The sequence below is a fragment of the Taudactylus pleione genome, unplaced genomic scaffold (assembly GCF_031769625.1).
Source record: "Taudactylus pleione unplaced genomic scaffold, aTauple2 ptg000536l, whole genome shotgun sequence".
Classification (NCBI taxonomy): Eukaryota; Metazoa; Chordata; class Amphibia; order Anura; family Myobatrachidae; genus Taudactylus; species Taudactylus pleione.
In genome coordinates this window covers 3103130-3119072 of record NW_028284938.1, presented here as the reverse complement: position 1 = coordinate 3119072, position 15943 = coordinate 3103130, and the positions used below count along the sequence as shown (strand labels likewise).

Genomic DNA, 15943 nt, shown 5'->3' with positions numbered 1-15943 from the left:
CAGCGAGGGTTAAATGACAGGTGTCTAAATCTAGACGCCTGTCATTTTACCGACGCCGGGAAACCAACACCCGGCATCCCGATCGAAGGGACGCCGGGCGCCGAATGCGGATAGCCGTGGGGGGGATGGATAGGTTTGGGGTTCCCGGGGGGGATTTAGGGTTAGGCACCCCCCCAGAAGGTTAGGTTTAGGCTAGGGGAAGGGGGGGGTTAGAGTTAGGCACCCCCCCGAGGGACTTAGGTTTAGGCGGCGGGGAAGGGGGGTTAGGTTTAGGCACTTAGAGGGGGGATTAGGGTTAGGCACTGGGGGAAGGTTAGGGTTAGGCACCCCTAAGGGAGGGTTAGGGTTAGGGGAGGGAATTAGGTTAGTCAATACTTACCTTAGGGACGATCTGGATTTTCACCCATGTCGGGCAGCCGCTGTCAGGATTCCAACCGATTCCGCAGTTCCCACCCCAAATTTCATGGAAAGACAGATCGGCCACTAAGCATACAACTCAGAATAGGACAGGCACACACAAAAATGCATAAAGTCGCTTCTGCGCACGTGCTGTATGCATAAACTTGGCGTTTGTGTCCGTGAAGACAGATCCGTGCAATTCAGAATCAGCCTGACAATGTGAAATGGAGAAAGGTTGCGGTAAAGATTTCGGCTACAGAAGAGAGGTTGTTATGGCCATCACTGCAACAATCTTTTTTTCATAGTTTGGTAATTTGCTGAGAAAATAGTGGCTGCCCTTTATTGTAATGTATCTTGGCTTATAAGGATTCAATTAAAATGTATAATAATTCAGTCAAACAATAGTAATTGTTGCGCAATAAGGCAAAAGTCTGTTCAAAATGTACTTTTTCCCGTGGCAGAGTCACATTTTTACATCAAGCCCCTATGATGCCTACAAGAAATTTGCAGGATAATTTCCATCTGGCTGCAAGACAACATGTGGTCTACTCTTCTGCAAGTATGGAACAAAACTCTTATTTCATCTGCTACCATATTGAATTAATGATGTCCCATTGGGACTTCATTAATCCAATATACCCATGTACTGTAAATTGCACTTGCTAATTCAAAAAAAAGCAAATTAAATCAAACTCCTAATAACTAACAGTCACCAAATACAAGGAACATTTACAAAGGGTATTACTTTTTGTAGTAGAATCTTCAAGCCTTCATTTGTCAGTGCTTCATACATTGACATCCATTCCTCAATAACAAGGCTGGCACGCTTTTGTCCTGTGGACACAGTATGCTTTTGACTAAAAGACAAAATAATGTGGTCTTTGTTATTCCTTGTAAAAAAAGGTGGTGAACTTGGGCACTGTAATAATCGTTGTTCGTACTCGCATTATAAGAATATATTATAATATAACATAGGCGATTGCAAGAGGGGGAGGGGTATCCAGTTGTTCGAAACACCCTTCCCTTTCTGGCCAGCGGCTGACAAAATGTCCACAAAAGCAGTAATAGATATCACTAGAGATGCAGCTACTAGTACATGCATTATAAAGGGATGGAAAAAGCTGCTGAGTTTGTCCATTGGTATCAGCTTTATCTACCAAGCCTGCATTGTGTGGATCTGAGAACTCTATCAGTGCACTGGACTAGAGAGACCAGAAAGCAACTGTCAGCAAGAAGAGACATGCGTCTTAAAATGATGTGAGAGAGTGTGTGCTTAGAAGGCTTAGTTCTGTTTCCTATTGGTTATACTTATATTATGCATGTATATTTATTTGGAGATGTTCAACCTTTTCTTGACCACTATTTATATAAGCTAAATATTTTTATACAGAAAAATTTTTTAGACTCTCCCCTACAGCCTATAATATAGACCATCTACAGTATAGTGTTAAGTATTAATACTGTATTACATACACTGTCCAGTGTATAAGGAAACCAATGTGTGCATTTACTGTATGTCCAGGGTTGGTGCTAGGTTCTTCTCCGCCTCTCAGACACTCTTCCCGCCTTCCAGACTTACTCTATTGCTCCGCAAAGGAGCGTACTTGGACTGTGGAATGGTGCACACTTCCAGAAAAAAATACCCCATTTAGCTCAGGCGAGTAAGCACTACTGATGATTCTAACGGCTTACTGTTATCACTGGACGTGCCTATTGCATACCCTGCACTTTGTATGATGCAGAGATTAGCTTGTTAAATATTAATAATGCCCTCTTCATTGACTTGCCACACTAGCTGTAAAATCAAGCATTTGTAAACCTTCTCCAGAATTACTGCATTTTCCCCTGAATATAATATTTGTGTCCAACCAAGCTGCTCTATAATGAATTGTGAATTGTAATTTTTTTATATAGCCAATACAATTTTACAGCTGCATTCAAAAACTTCTTCCGGAGTTCTTTTTGACCAGTTTCAGCCTACAATTTATTTTTGGCATCTTGGACACAGAATGGATCTTTCAAGGTCACACTGTGTGGGTCCAGAAAGGCTCTCATTGTGCCGAGAGTACCAAACTTTAACGTTTTCAGGATGAAAATGCCAGGGGTTCAACTGTCTTTATAATACAGGAACAAAGTGGGAGGGGAAGTGGAGGTTGTATTGTCATGTAATTCATTCTTGTTTTTATTTTAAACCCCCAAGTATCAGAAATACAGTGCTACAGCATTTTCTGAGGGTTTGTGTTTGTCATGCATCCAAGTAGGGGTCTGTATTTTCATTCTACTTAACGTGCATGTATAGTGCAGTAAACAACCTTACTGAAGCTAAAATGTAGTAACAAGCCTGAAGATCAGCAGTAGGTTCTCTCTACAAAACCTATTTATTAAGCTGAGGTTCAGGCGAGTCAGCTTGTGAGTTTGTGGCTCAAGCTACGGGATAGTACTATTCTAAACAGTAGACACAACAGAAAATACTGCTAAACACAATGCAAACTAGGCACATGAGTCAATAAATTGCAAGGTCCAATTACATTTATTGATAAAGAATCCAAAATATTAATGGATATCTGGAAATGTCACAACTTGATTTACAGCAAAATTTCCAAAAAAACACATATGATTTGAACTCGCCTGTATAAACTCATGTAATCCACAGAGCCAATGGATTTAACCAATTTGCCAGATTATTTTTTTGCATCCATTTTCCAGTGTTTGGATTAGGGATGTGCAGGCTCAGATTAGTTCGGATTTGCACGCCGGGTTTGGATTTTCCCTAAAAAAAAAACAATGTCATCTTTCATGGACAAACATCATCATTCCTGGACAAAAGTCCAGGAATGATGATGTTTGCCAATGAAAGATGACGTTTTGCCTCTTTCTGAGCCCCAATTTTTGGAGTGAAAAATCTGAACCCGGCGTGCAAATCCGAATTTATCCAAGCCTGCACATCCCTAGTTTGGATGCAAATGGTAGATTGTCATTTGTTCCCATACATTACCAGGTTTTTTTTTTTACACCAGAGCAAAAACTCGGGTTATTGTGGGTTATTACCTTAGTGGAAGCGGCTACAAGACAATAACCCGGGTCAGTTGACCCGTCAGTGGAAACGGTCCTGACCCGGATTACTATGATTGGATCTTCTGGGGCATTGGCTGATGATGTCATCAGTCAGTGCCCCGCAGAGAGACAGCACATGCAGCCATTGCAGCAGCAGACTGAGCACAGAGAACCCTCACCAGCCATCGCTGCAGCAGCCACTGATTACCCACCCACCTATCCCGTAGCTTGAGCCACAAACTCACAAGCTGACTCGCCTGAACCTCAGCTTAATAAATAGGTCTCTGTCTTATAAAAATAACTTTTTCCTGCAGTCTTCATCACCCTAGCACATACCTGCCTACTCTCCCATCGGTTTTAACAAGGTTGACCCGCGTTCAGTGTAAACGGCGTCGACCGGGATTTAAGTGTAAAAGCTGTTTTAGTCTGCTTTGCCCAAGACAAAATTCAAGATAGCTGTGGTTGAAGGGCAACAGGAGAATTTAAGTACCAGAGTCAATTGTTCAATTTGATGTAGTAAAGATTTCACAGGCAGGTGGATAACTTTTAGTGAGTATTTGGCATAAAGAAAGTGTTTCTAAATGGAAAATTGTTAATAGTTGTTATTAGGAAAACCGAGGTGGCCAAAACAGGTATACTGAATCAATTTATAGGAATACAACACATGAAACAAATCTAACCATGAATGGTGCATTTTAATGAACATTTAATCTTCATGAAATTTAGACTAATTTGGTTATGATAATTAATGCAGCAAAATAATAGTGGAATTTAAAATCTACATCTCAGAAAATTGAGCTTTATGGGCAAATTCAATTAGCCGCGAAAAGCCGTAAAAGGATACTAGTATATTTTGGTGTCTCTAAAGTGAAAATTAAAAACAAATCTCAAAAATACACCCGCTGCAGCTTCCTGCAATCTTAAAAACACCTGTCTCAACCTTATAGCCCCCCAAAAATACCTGGCCCCCTACTTTTTACCCATTTTCCAACACTTTTTAAATTTTCGCCCCAAAAATTACGCCTTTTTTGGGGGGGAATTAAGATAATTTTTTTTATTTCTTTGCCTAATTAGTGTCCAAAGGTTTCTGAGCCAAGTCCCCACATTTGTACATTTGCTTTTCGCCTCTAATTGAATTTGTCCCTTAGTGGGAATCTCCCCTCGAGGATCTCCAGCCATTACTAGAAGCATTTTCCTTGCAAGTACCAAGTATTTACAGGTAATTAAAACCTGTGGCTAAAGTTAATCCAGCATTTGATTCAGTAGAAACAATAGATAATCCAGTTAGGTGCCACATGCATGATATAGCCCATGTTTCTAGTGAAGATATAGAATGCCATGATATCCCAGCTGTTGCTGCTGTGACCAGGTTATGCCAGGGTCCTGTGGGAGAAGTTCATACAAAAGCACCATTTAAGATGAAGTTATTCAAAAGTGAACAGGAAAAGCCAATTTAGTAGCACAATATCATGCTGGTTTTCAATGGTAAGTTATTCATATTTCTTGTTTAGTCATTTTTTGAGCTTTAATTAGTAAAATATGTCATAACATAAGCAATAACCATATGCATGCAGAGCAATGATAACAGCAATAAAGAGATGTTGAAAAATGTCTTACCTTAATTTAAGTCGATATAGTACTACTCGATACAAGTAACACATGGGTAAGTGCCTTCTACCACCACTAGACACAATAATTGGATGGACAGCGGCAACCATATATCCTCTTAAGTAGTATTCCTCCACTTTGCTTGGAATGTCAAGCAATGATTTAATCCTAATGGCATTGGTATTCAGTGATGCTAAGGATAAATAAGCAAAAATTATTCATTATTTTATAAAGTGAGCAATATGACTTATTGAAGTTGTGTGATCTTTTCAGACAAAACATATATTTTTTTTTTATTCAGTATTATGTGCAATAATATAAAGCATTTTTGATTGAGTATTATGTGCAGTAATATAAAGCAGGGGTGGGGAACCTTTTTTCTGCTGAGAAAGAGAGATTGATATACAGTCAGGTCCATAAATATTGGGACATTGACAGAATTTTCATATTTTGTCCTCTATTCACCACCACAATGGCTTTGAAATTAAACAAACAAGGTGTGCTTTAACTGCAGACTTTCAGATTTAATTTGAGGGTAATTACATCCAAATCAGGTGAACGGTGTAGGAATTACAATGGTTTCTATATGTGCCTCCCACTTTTTAAGGGGCCAAAAGTAATGGGACAAACTAAACAATCCTAAAACTAACTTTCACTTTTTAATACTTTGTTGCAAATCCTTTGCAGGCAATTACAGCCTGAAGTCTGGAACGCATAGACATCACCAGACGCTGGGTTTCATCCCTGGTGATGCTCTGCCAGGCCTCTACTGCAAATGTCTTCAGTTCCTGCTTGTTCTTGGGGCATTTTCCCTTCAGTTTTGTCTTCATCAAGTGAAATGCATGCTCAATTGGATTCAGGTCAGGGGATTGACTTGGCCATTGCATAACATTCCACTTTTTAGCCTTAAAAAACTCTTTGGTTGCTTTTGCAGTATGCTTCGGGTCATTGTCCATCTGCACTGTGAAGCACTGTCCAATGAGTTCTGAAGCATTTGACTGAATATGAGCATATAATATTGCCCGAAACACTTCAGAATTCATTCTGCTGCTTTTGCCAGCAGTCACATCATCAATAAATACAAAGGAACCAGTTCCATTGGCAGCCATACATGCCCACGCCATGACACTACCACCACCATGCTTCACTGATGAGGTGGCATGTTTTGGATCATGAGCAGTTCCTTTCCTTCTCTTCTCTTCCCATCACTCTGATACAAGTTGATCTTTGTCTCATCTGTCAATAGGATGTTGTTCCAGAACTGTAATGACTTTTTTAGATGTTGTTTGGCAAACTCTAATCTGGTCTTCCTGTTTTTGTGGCTCACCAATGGTTTGCATCTTGTGGTGAACCCTCTATATTCACTCTTGTGAAGTCTTCTCTTGATTGTTGACTTTGACACATATACATCTACCTCCTGGAGAGTGTTCTTGATTTGGCCAACTGTTGTGAAGGGGTTTTTCTTCACCAGGGAAATAATTCTTTTGTCATCCACCACAGTTGTTTTCCGTGGTCTTCCGGGTCTTTTGGTGTTGCTGAGCTCTCTGGTGCGTTCTTTCTTTTGAAGAATGTTCCAAACAGTTGATTTGGCCACACCTAATGTTTTTGCTATCTCTCTGATGGGTTTGTTTTCATTTTTCAGCCTAATGATGGCTTGCTTCACTGATAGTGACAGCTCTTTGGATCTCATATTGAGAGTTGACAGCAACTGATTCCAAATGCAAATGTCACACCTAGAATCAACTCCAGACCTTTTACCTGCTTAATTGATAAGGAAATAACGAGGGAATAGCCCACACCTGTCCATGAAATTGCTTTTGAGTTGATAGTCCCATTACTTTTGGCCCCTTAAAAAGTGGGAGGCACATATTGAAACCATTGTAATTCCTACACCGTTCACCCAATTTGGATGTAATTACCCTCAAATTAAATCTGAAAGTGTGCAGTTAAAGCACATCTTGTTTGTTTAATTTCAAAACCATTGTGGTGGTGAATAGAGGCCAAAATCTGAAAATTCTGTCTATGTCCGAATATTTATGGACCTGACTGTATATATATAGAGAAATCTCTATATATAAAACCTCTGCGCTAATAGAAATCAACCACAAGATGTGAAATGGCAGATAAAGCACAGCAACCATTAATTGTGTAAAGATTGTTCAGGACTCGATCAATAATACATAGTATTTTTAATTGTACACATAATAAATAGAAAGTAAAAATTACACATATATCACATAATACATATAGTAAAATACATGTTGAGATAACCTAAAGATTAATTGCAATTGCTTCATTTACTATAATGCACAGCACCTCATACAATAATTATATTAAAGATATCTCAATATGTTAAATGCCACTATCCCTTAATTGAAATGTCCTAATACCGTCCGTATTCTAGCATATAATATAAATGTCAATGAGGATTTATCCTGCTATTCAAACAACCTCATATATGCATGATGGGTTGAAAACTTCAACTATCCCGTAATGATATTCAGTTTGTGAACTGGCCAGTTCTAAACAGCAGCTCGATTTACGCTCACCCCGCTGGCCGCGCTGTGAAGATACACTGTAGCGATAGCGTTGATCACATGATCAGCACACCAGCATCCTGGGCGGTTGAGTCAATAGCTGCTGGACGTCCTGGACTACAACAATGTGGCTGGGGATCCCACTGACGCGTTTCGCCCCTATATACAGCCGGGGCTATCGCTACAGAGTATCTTCACAGTGCGGCCGCTGCTACATTGCAGGACATCTCCTTAGTGGAAGGAAGGCTGTTGCTGACACTCAATTCAAGGCTTGTTTCAGCCGGAGCTCAAACAGGAAGCCCTGTGGATATTGAGCACACCAGTGGGGTGAGCATAAATCTAGCTGCTGTTTAGAACTGGCCAGTTTACAAACTGAATATCATTACAGGACATTTGAAGTTTTCAACCCATCATGCATATATGAGGATAATCATTCACCTGTTTGAATAGCAGGATAAATCCTCATTGACATTTCTATTATATGCTAGAATACGGACGGTATTAGGACATTTCAATTAAGGGATAGTGGCATTTAACATATTGAGATATCTTTAATATAATTATTGTATGAGGTGCTGTGCATTATAGTAATTTAAGAAACTGCAATTAATCTTTAGGTTATCTCAACATGTATTTTACTATATGTATTATGTGATATATGTGTGATTTTTACTTTCTATTTATTATGTGTACAATTAAATATACTATGTTTTATTGATCGAGTCCTGAACAATCTTTACGCAATTAATGGTTGCTGTGCTTTATCTGCCATTTCACATCTTGTGGCTGATTTCTATTAGAGCAGAGATTTCTCTATATATATATCAATCTCTTTTTCTGTGTTTCTAATCAGGGTGAGTTTTTTCACAGACCCATCCAAACTCTCTGCAGCTGAGATCTATTTAAATTTAAGTCCATATATCTATTTTTTATTAAGCTCCGGAGTAATTTTCTCTGTCTGTTTTTTTTGCTGAGGGCCATTTTGATATATACATTATTCGCGGGCCAGGTGCAGGCCATGCCCCCTCCTTGTGACATCATACAGGGGTGGGGTCACAATTACGGGTGACTACAGCAATGCCCAAAGCATCCTGAGGATGCTCCGGGAACTGTAAGGGCAGCGGTGTGACCATCTGAAACGTCCTAAGGACGCTCCAGGTGGCACTGCTGCATAGATTATGGTTGCAGGGTGCCATTCTAGGCACCCTGCTAGCCAGATAAGGCTAGCAGAAAAAAGCTCCAAGGGCCAGATCAAATGATTCTGCGGACCTTATATGGCCCCCCGGGCCTGACGTTCCCCATCCCTGATATAAAGGATCTGTAAAAATCGATGTCTGCTAATCATGTTGGAGTAATCAATAGTTAAAGATTACTGAGGAAATGCATGTTCTTAAAGTCCCCACTGTTCATAGATATTATTGCAGGTTAGTTTGTAATAATGCTTTAATAAAATGTAAAAACCATTTGATCAGTGTAACCATATAGTTTTCCATTTCATTACACAAAGAAATAGATAAAGTTTAAACTGCTTCCGAAAATCCTTAATAGCGATATAAAACTTTGACCAACAAGAATCACACAATACAGATAGGCTCATTAAACTTGGATACCTGACAAAATAATGTAATCTGTACATCGCAAATCCCAGTATATCATCAGAAAATCAGCATACCAACACAATTTAAAAAATAATCCACAACATTTTATTCTATTGTTGTCTGCAACATAAGCAATACTCACATGAATAGCATTCTGGAAAACCCAACGGCCGTTTTGGTGACCTTCCAGCACTTGCGATTTGGACACAAATTCTACCCATCTCAACGTGAGCCCCTCAAAGGCCATTTTATTAGGTACACTTTTTGTAGTACACATTAACCACCCCTTTTGTGGCATTAATTCAGCAGGATGCTGGAAACATTCCTTAAAGATTCTGGTCCATGTTGGCATGATAGCATCATGCAGTTGATGCAGATATGTCAGCTGCACATTCATGCTGCAAATTTTCCATTCTGCCGCATCCCAAAGGTGCTTTATTGTATAGTATGGTGATGGCCGAGGCCATTGCGGCACACTGAACACATTTGTTATATGGATGGATCGGGAAGGGTACGGGATGCTGGGGCTTGGGATCCCAGCAGTCAGAATCCGGATGCCAGCATCCCGACAGGGTTAGGATACCAACACCTGTCAGTCTAACCCTCCCCCTCTCCCTACCCTAACCTCTCCGGTGCCTGAACCTGACCTCCCCCTAGTGCCTAAACCTAACCTCCCCCACCCCGCACCCTAAACCTAACCCTCCCCCCTTAGTGCCTAACCCTAACCCACCTCCTAACCTCAGTACTTACCTTTTGGATTCCGGAGGTTGGGATGCCGGTGCCGGGATTCTGACAGATATGGGGATTCCGGTATCAGCATCCTGAGCGCCGGAATGCCTACAGTCGGGATATTGACCGCATCCCGGATGGAATAGCTTCAAATGACATGTGTTTTATGAGTTATCATTGGTGGTGGAGGGAACTGATTATCTGGGCCCAAGCTTACTGCGGGCCTAGGCCAACATTGAAAGAGGAAGAATTCCACCCCATCCTTATCCAAGTGGCATGGTCACACCCCTGTGCCTGGCCAATCTCCCTTTTAGTAGCCAGGCCGTGGTTATCCTGCTGGAAGTAACAATTAGAAGATGGGTAGAATTTGGAGATAAAGGTATGCACATGGACAGTAACAATATTCAGGTAGACCGTGGCATTTTAACAATGCTTACTTGTTATTAAAGGGCCAAATGTGTGAAAGAAGAAATTCCTCAACCAAATGACATCACCTCCACCAACCTGAACTGATGACACAAGGCAGAGTGGATTCATGGATTCACATTCTTTACACCAAATTCTGACAATACAATTTGGATGTCTGTAGCGGGTAAGTTGAGACGACCAATAGGAGACTGAGGTGTTGCAAACAAGTAAGCTTTTTATTCCAGAGTTGAAAAGGCATAGCCAGTGTAGTGGCTTCTTACATAAGGCAAACACGGTTCATGAGCAGTAAATCAGCTTACATGAGACAGCAGTTCAAACGAGCAGAGTATTCTTATCACAGTCATTGTTTAGATTGTCCAGCACAGAGAGAGCTGCTGAAGGTGCAACCTCTCCCTCACATTTCCATTGACTAACTAAACTTACCAGGTTTTTATACCTTAGCTGGTCTTAATTGAGCTAAGTGTGGTTCCTCCCTGGCTACAGGGAGGTTAACCCTTTCCTCAGAATGTGGGAGAGAACCACTCTGTCACAATGTCATAGCTCTGCCATGTGAGTGCCTGGCATTCATTGTGGTACAAGGTAAATAAGAAAACTGAATGAGTGTTGGCATGATTTTTTCTTCCTTCCTTGAAATAGTGTGAAAAGCTGCCAATTAAGAGCATTATATTTCAAAAAGCTAACAGCCTTCATTTATGAAGTGCACCAAATGCACACACTCTTGGATTTTTTGTGGTATGTCTAATTGGTCCACCCAGTACACATAAATGTACACACCAGCCACTGCTGTCAGGGCTACTCCTCATGCTGCCCCCTAGAAGTGCTGTATGGGAGGCAGAAACATTTTGAGAGGTTCACACTATAAATGTGTAAATGACACATCAATATCCAATCTCCTGTCACTTTCATTGGATTAAAATGTTCAGTTTTTTCGCCCAAAGTACTATATAATTTGTTCTCAATTATGACTTAAAATATCATGAGGAAAAGGATTGGTAACTTTTTTGTGTTTTTTATTGCATTGTTCGGAGGGCACTAACATGATAGCGCGAAATGGGTCCCACTAAAAGTATGGGCTGTAACATGAAGGCGCCCTCTATGAGCATAAGCCCCCATGCAAAGCAAGAAAAACACTGCTTAGTGAGGAAGCCCTCGCTTAGCGTGTGAGTCCCTCCCCTCAGCCTGTGCTGACCTTAATTCCTTCTCAAATGCCACCATTGTGCTCGACAAACCCATGCCCCTGAGGAGAAATTTAGTGGCACTTGGGCATATCGTGACACATGATGGGACCATTTGCTCTTTATAAATTACCTCCAATGTTTTTACTATTCCATTGATGCTTATAGGAAAGTGTTCAAAGAATTCTAGACTGATTACTATCCATCTTTAATACGATAGCATACAGATAAATTGGCATTAAGCAGTTCCTCATACGCACTGAATAAAACAGATATCCTTTATTTTAAAAGAAAAACCTTTTCATTGCAACATTTTAAGTAAACGTAACCAAGGTCAATGTAGGCACAAGTCAATATCCTCCTGACAAGAGACAGTACAAAAGTCTTCATCTTTTTAGCCAAACATACAGTATAAATGAACCAGTTTTTACAAACTAAAGAGGGCAGGAAGTTCAATTCAAATAACCTCCTCATAATTTGCAGAAGTGAATGAAACACAAATGCTAATAATATTTTTCTGATATTTACACCTACAATGTTGTTAGAATACAATCCCAACCTGTCTGTTTACAAAAACGAGAATACCTACAGTACAACCGGAAAGTACTCACAACACTTCACTTTTTCCACATTTTGTTATGTTACAGCCTTATTCCAAAATGGAAATGTTCTCAAAATTCTACACACAATACCCCATAATGACAACGTGTAAAAAGTTTTTTGCGATTTTTGCTAATTTAACAAGCTTGGCACACCTATCTTTGGGCAGTTTTGCAGATTCCTCTTTGCAGCACCTCTTAAGCGCCATCAAGTTGGTGGGAGGCGTCGGTGCAGAGCCATTTTCAGATCTCTCCAGATATGTTCAATTGGATTCAAGTCTGGGCTCTGGCTGGGCCACTCAAGGACATTCACAGAGTTGTTCTGAAGCCACGCCTTTGATATCTTGGCTGTGTGCTTAGGGTCGTTGTCCTGCTGAAAGATGAACCGTCGCCCCAGTCTGAGGTCAAGAGCGCTCTGGAGCAGGTTTTTCATCCAGGATGTCTCTGTACATTGCTGCATTCATTTTTCCCTCTATCCTGACTAGTCTCCCAGTTCCTGCTGCTGAAAAACATCCCCACAGCATGAGGCTGCCACCACCATGCTTCACTGTAGGGATGGTATTGGCCTGGTGATGAGCGGTGCCTGGTTTCCTCCAAACATAACGCCTGGCATTCACGCCAAAGAGTTCAATCTTTGTCTCTCATGGTCTGAGAGTCCTTCAGGTGCATTTTGGCAAACTCCAGGAGGGCTGCCATGTGCTTCTTACTAAGGAGTGGATTCCGTCTGGCCACTCTACCATACAGGCCTGATTGGTGGATTGCTGCAGAGATGGTTGTCCTTATGGAATGTTCTCCTCTCTCCACAGAGGAATGCTGTAGCTCTGACAGAGTGACCATCGGGTTCTTGGTCACCTCCCTGACTAGGGTCCTTCTCTCCCGAATGCTCAGTTTAGACGGCCGGCCAACTCTAGGAAGAGTCCTGGTGGTTCAGAACTTCTTCCATTTTTGGATGATGAAGGCCACTGTGCTCATTGGGACCTTCAAAGCAGCAGATATTTTTCTGTACCCTTCCCCAGAATTGTGCCTCGAGACAATCCTGTCTCGGAGGTCTAAACCTAAGAGAGATACCACGGGGTGGGAATCGCACTAGACTGGTATTGAAAACCTACACTCAGGTCCCCTGAACCAAGGTAGTTACAAATTTTCTTAAACCAACTATAATGATTTGATTAACACCCTGTGGGCCCAATTGTTATATGTTGGTGGTGCTCCCCAGAGTCAAGAAAGACTTGCTATAAACTAATCAAGAGAAAGTAGACTACTTTTTGGGGGGCACTGCTTAATATGATAATTGAATAATTTTAATAAAAACTTTTATTACATAACTTCTAAAAAAGAAGACAGACTTTGCATACAAACATACATAAAACACATATTTAACCCTTACAATTAAGGGAATATAGAAAAAAATGACCTATATAAAATCAATTGCACTGACTTGCATCATATTGTTTATAAAGTGATCTCTCTGTGCGATTTAATTGACCACAAGCATAATAGCAATAATGTGTCTGATGAATATAACACCACACAGAAAACAGCAAGGATAGAGCCAGAATTAATAATACTCATCTGTCATGTAACAATTAATCAGTAAAGAATACATATACATCAAGTGCATGAACCATATATGTCAGGAATTGTGGTCCGTCTAAACGCAGGACTGTAGTTATCTCAAACTTTTAAATATCGATTGAAAAATGGTCTCCTATATCATTGGTAATAACTTCCTGCCATTGATACATTGAGTAAATATATGAGTAAAAAGAACATATTGATTAACACGTGTATTGCACATATAGGAAATCCCCCATACAATCATAGGACACTATATGTCTCCAAAATGTCCTTCAATAGCTGATTGGAGAAAGTACTCTCTTTATATAACCAAATATCCCATCGATATATTACCAAAACAACACTGCACAACACAATGCAAAGTCTGTCTTCTTTTTTAGAAGTTATGTAATAAAAGTTATTTTTTAAATTATTCAATTATCATATTAAGCAGTGCCCCCCAAAAAGTAGTCTACTGTCTCGGAGGTCTACAGACAATTCCTTGGACTTCATACTTGGTTTGTGCTCTGACATGCACTGTCAAGTGTGGGACCTTATATAGACCGGTGTATGCCTTTCAAAATCATGTCCAGTCAACTGATTTTACCACAGGTGGACTCCAATTAAGCTGTAGGAATATCTCAAGGATGATCAGTGGAAACAGGATGCACCTGAGCTCAATTTTGAGCTTCATTGCAAAGGCTGTGAATACTTATGTAAATTTGCAAAAATCTAAAAAAAAAACTTTTTACACGTTGTCATTATGGGGTATTGTGTGTAGAATTTTGAGGACAAAAATTTATTTATTTCAACAGAGTTTGAATATATCCAGCAACACTATCCAAGAATGCCTGTATTCTACTTCCTTCCAAAAATCCACAAAACATGCAATAACCCACCTGGACTTCCTATAGTCTCGGGAATAGGCTCACTCACCACCAAATTGTCAGAATTTGTAGATCTAACATTACAACCACTAGTCATCAAACAAAAAAGTTATTTAAGATATACGACTCAAGTTTTGGAGATTTTGAACAAGACCACATGGAGAGAAGGCTACCTTTTGGTCACATACGATGTAAAATCCCTCTACACTTGCATTGACCATCAACAAGGTGTGGATGCCATAAAATCAATAATGGAACTTGACCTGGGAAGAAAAGATCAAGTTTGTGATCGAAAGTATAACATTCATACTAACACATAACCATTTTTGGTTTAATGGCTCCCACTATAGACAGGTTTGCGACACAGCTATGGGGACGAAATTTGCCCCTAGCTATGCGAACCTGTTTATGGCAAAGTGGGAGAATGATACCATATGGCACAAGAACCCTTTCAATCAATACATATTGGTTTGGCAACGCTATATAGATGATGTCTTTATGATCTGGAAAGGGGGCTTGGAAGAACTGCAAATGTTCAGTAAGTATATCAATGAAAATAATATCAATCTAGAATTTACAACGACTTGGAGCAACAACTCATTAGATTTTCTAGATTTGACCATTTACATAGAACAAGACGCAATACAAACTAAAACATTTACTAAACCAGTGGATATGCACAAATTCATTCCCCCAACAAGCAATCATCACAGGAATTGGATCAGAAGCATCCCAGGAGGCCAGTTCAAAAGAATACGACGTAATTGCTCAAAAATGGAAGTATTCGAAGAACAGACAGATCTTTTGAAAAATAAATTTATTGACCAAAAATATGATCCAGAACTCCTAGAAACAGCACTCCTGGAGGCCAAAGCAACAGAAAGAACAACTCTCCTTGAATAAAAACCAAAAAGAAAGGAAGAAAAAGGACCCTTCTTCATCACTCAATTTAATAGTCACTTTAAAGATGTAGAAAAAATTATTCGCAGACACTGGCACATTCTCCCGAAAGATGACATTCTGAAAGATCTTTTACAGAAGAAACCTCGATTCGTTTATAGAAGAGCACCGAATTTAAAACAAAAAATAACCACAAGTTACCTAAAGCCAAAAAAAGAAAATAAAAGTATTAGGAACACCTGGCTGGAAAAAAGGAACCCAGGATTTTACTATTGTAACAGATGCAAAGCATGTAAAATGACCGGAAAAAAACAGACCTCATCAGTGTGTGAGTTTACATCAAATACCACGAAAAAGCACTACAAGATTAAAGAAACCATGACTTGTGATACCCAAGGGGTGATTTACCTTCTGACTTGCCCTTGCGGCCTACAATATATAGGCCGCACTAAAAGGAATCTCAACATAAGA

The 15943-nt window shown here is 40.0% G+C and overlaps 1 protein-coding gene across 2 annotated transcripts in view; it reads right to left on the bottom strand.

The window, feature by feature from the left end:
• Nucleotides 1-15943, bottom strand: part of RFTN2 (raftlin family member 2) — an 80832-nt gene that overhangs the window by 52695 nt on the left and 12194 nt on the right. For both annotated transcript variants that reach the window (XM_088451046.1, XM_088451048.1), the window contains exons 2-3: nucleotides 5071-5254; nucleotides 1145-1256 (exon numbers count right to left, since the gene is read on the bottom strand). In XM_088451046.1, the coding sequence (XP_088307172.1) occupies nucleotides 1145-1256; nucleotides 5071-5254 (296 nt within the window). The remainder of the gene's footprint in view (nucleotides 1-1144; nucleotides 1257-5070; nucleotides 5255-15943) is intronic.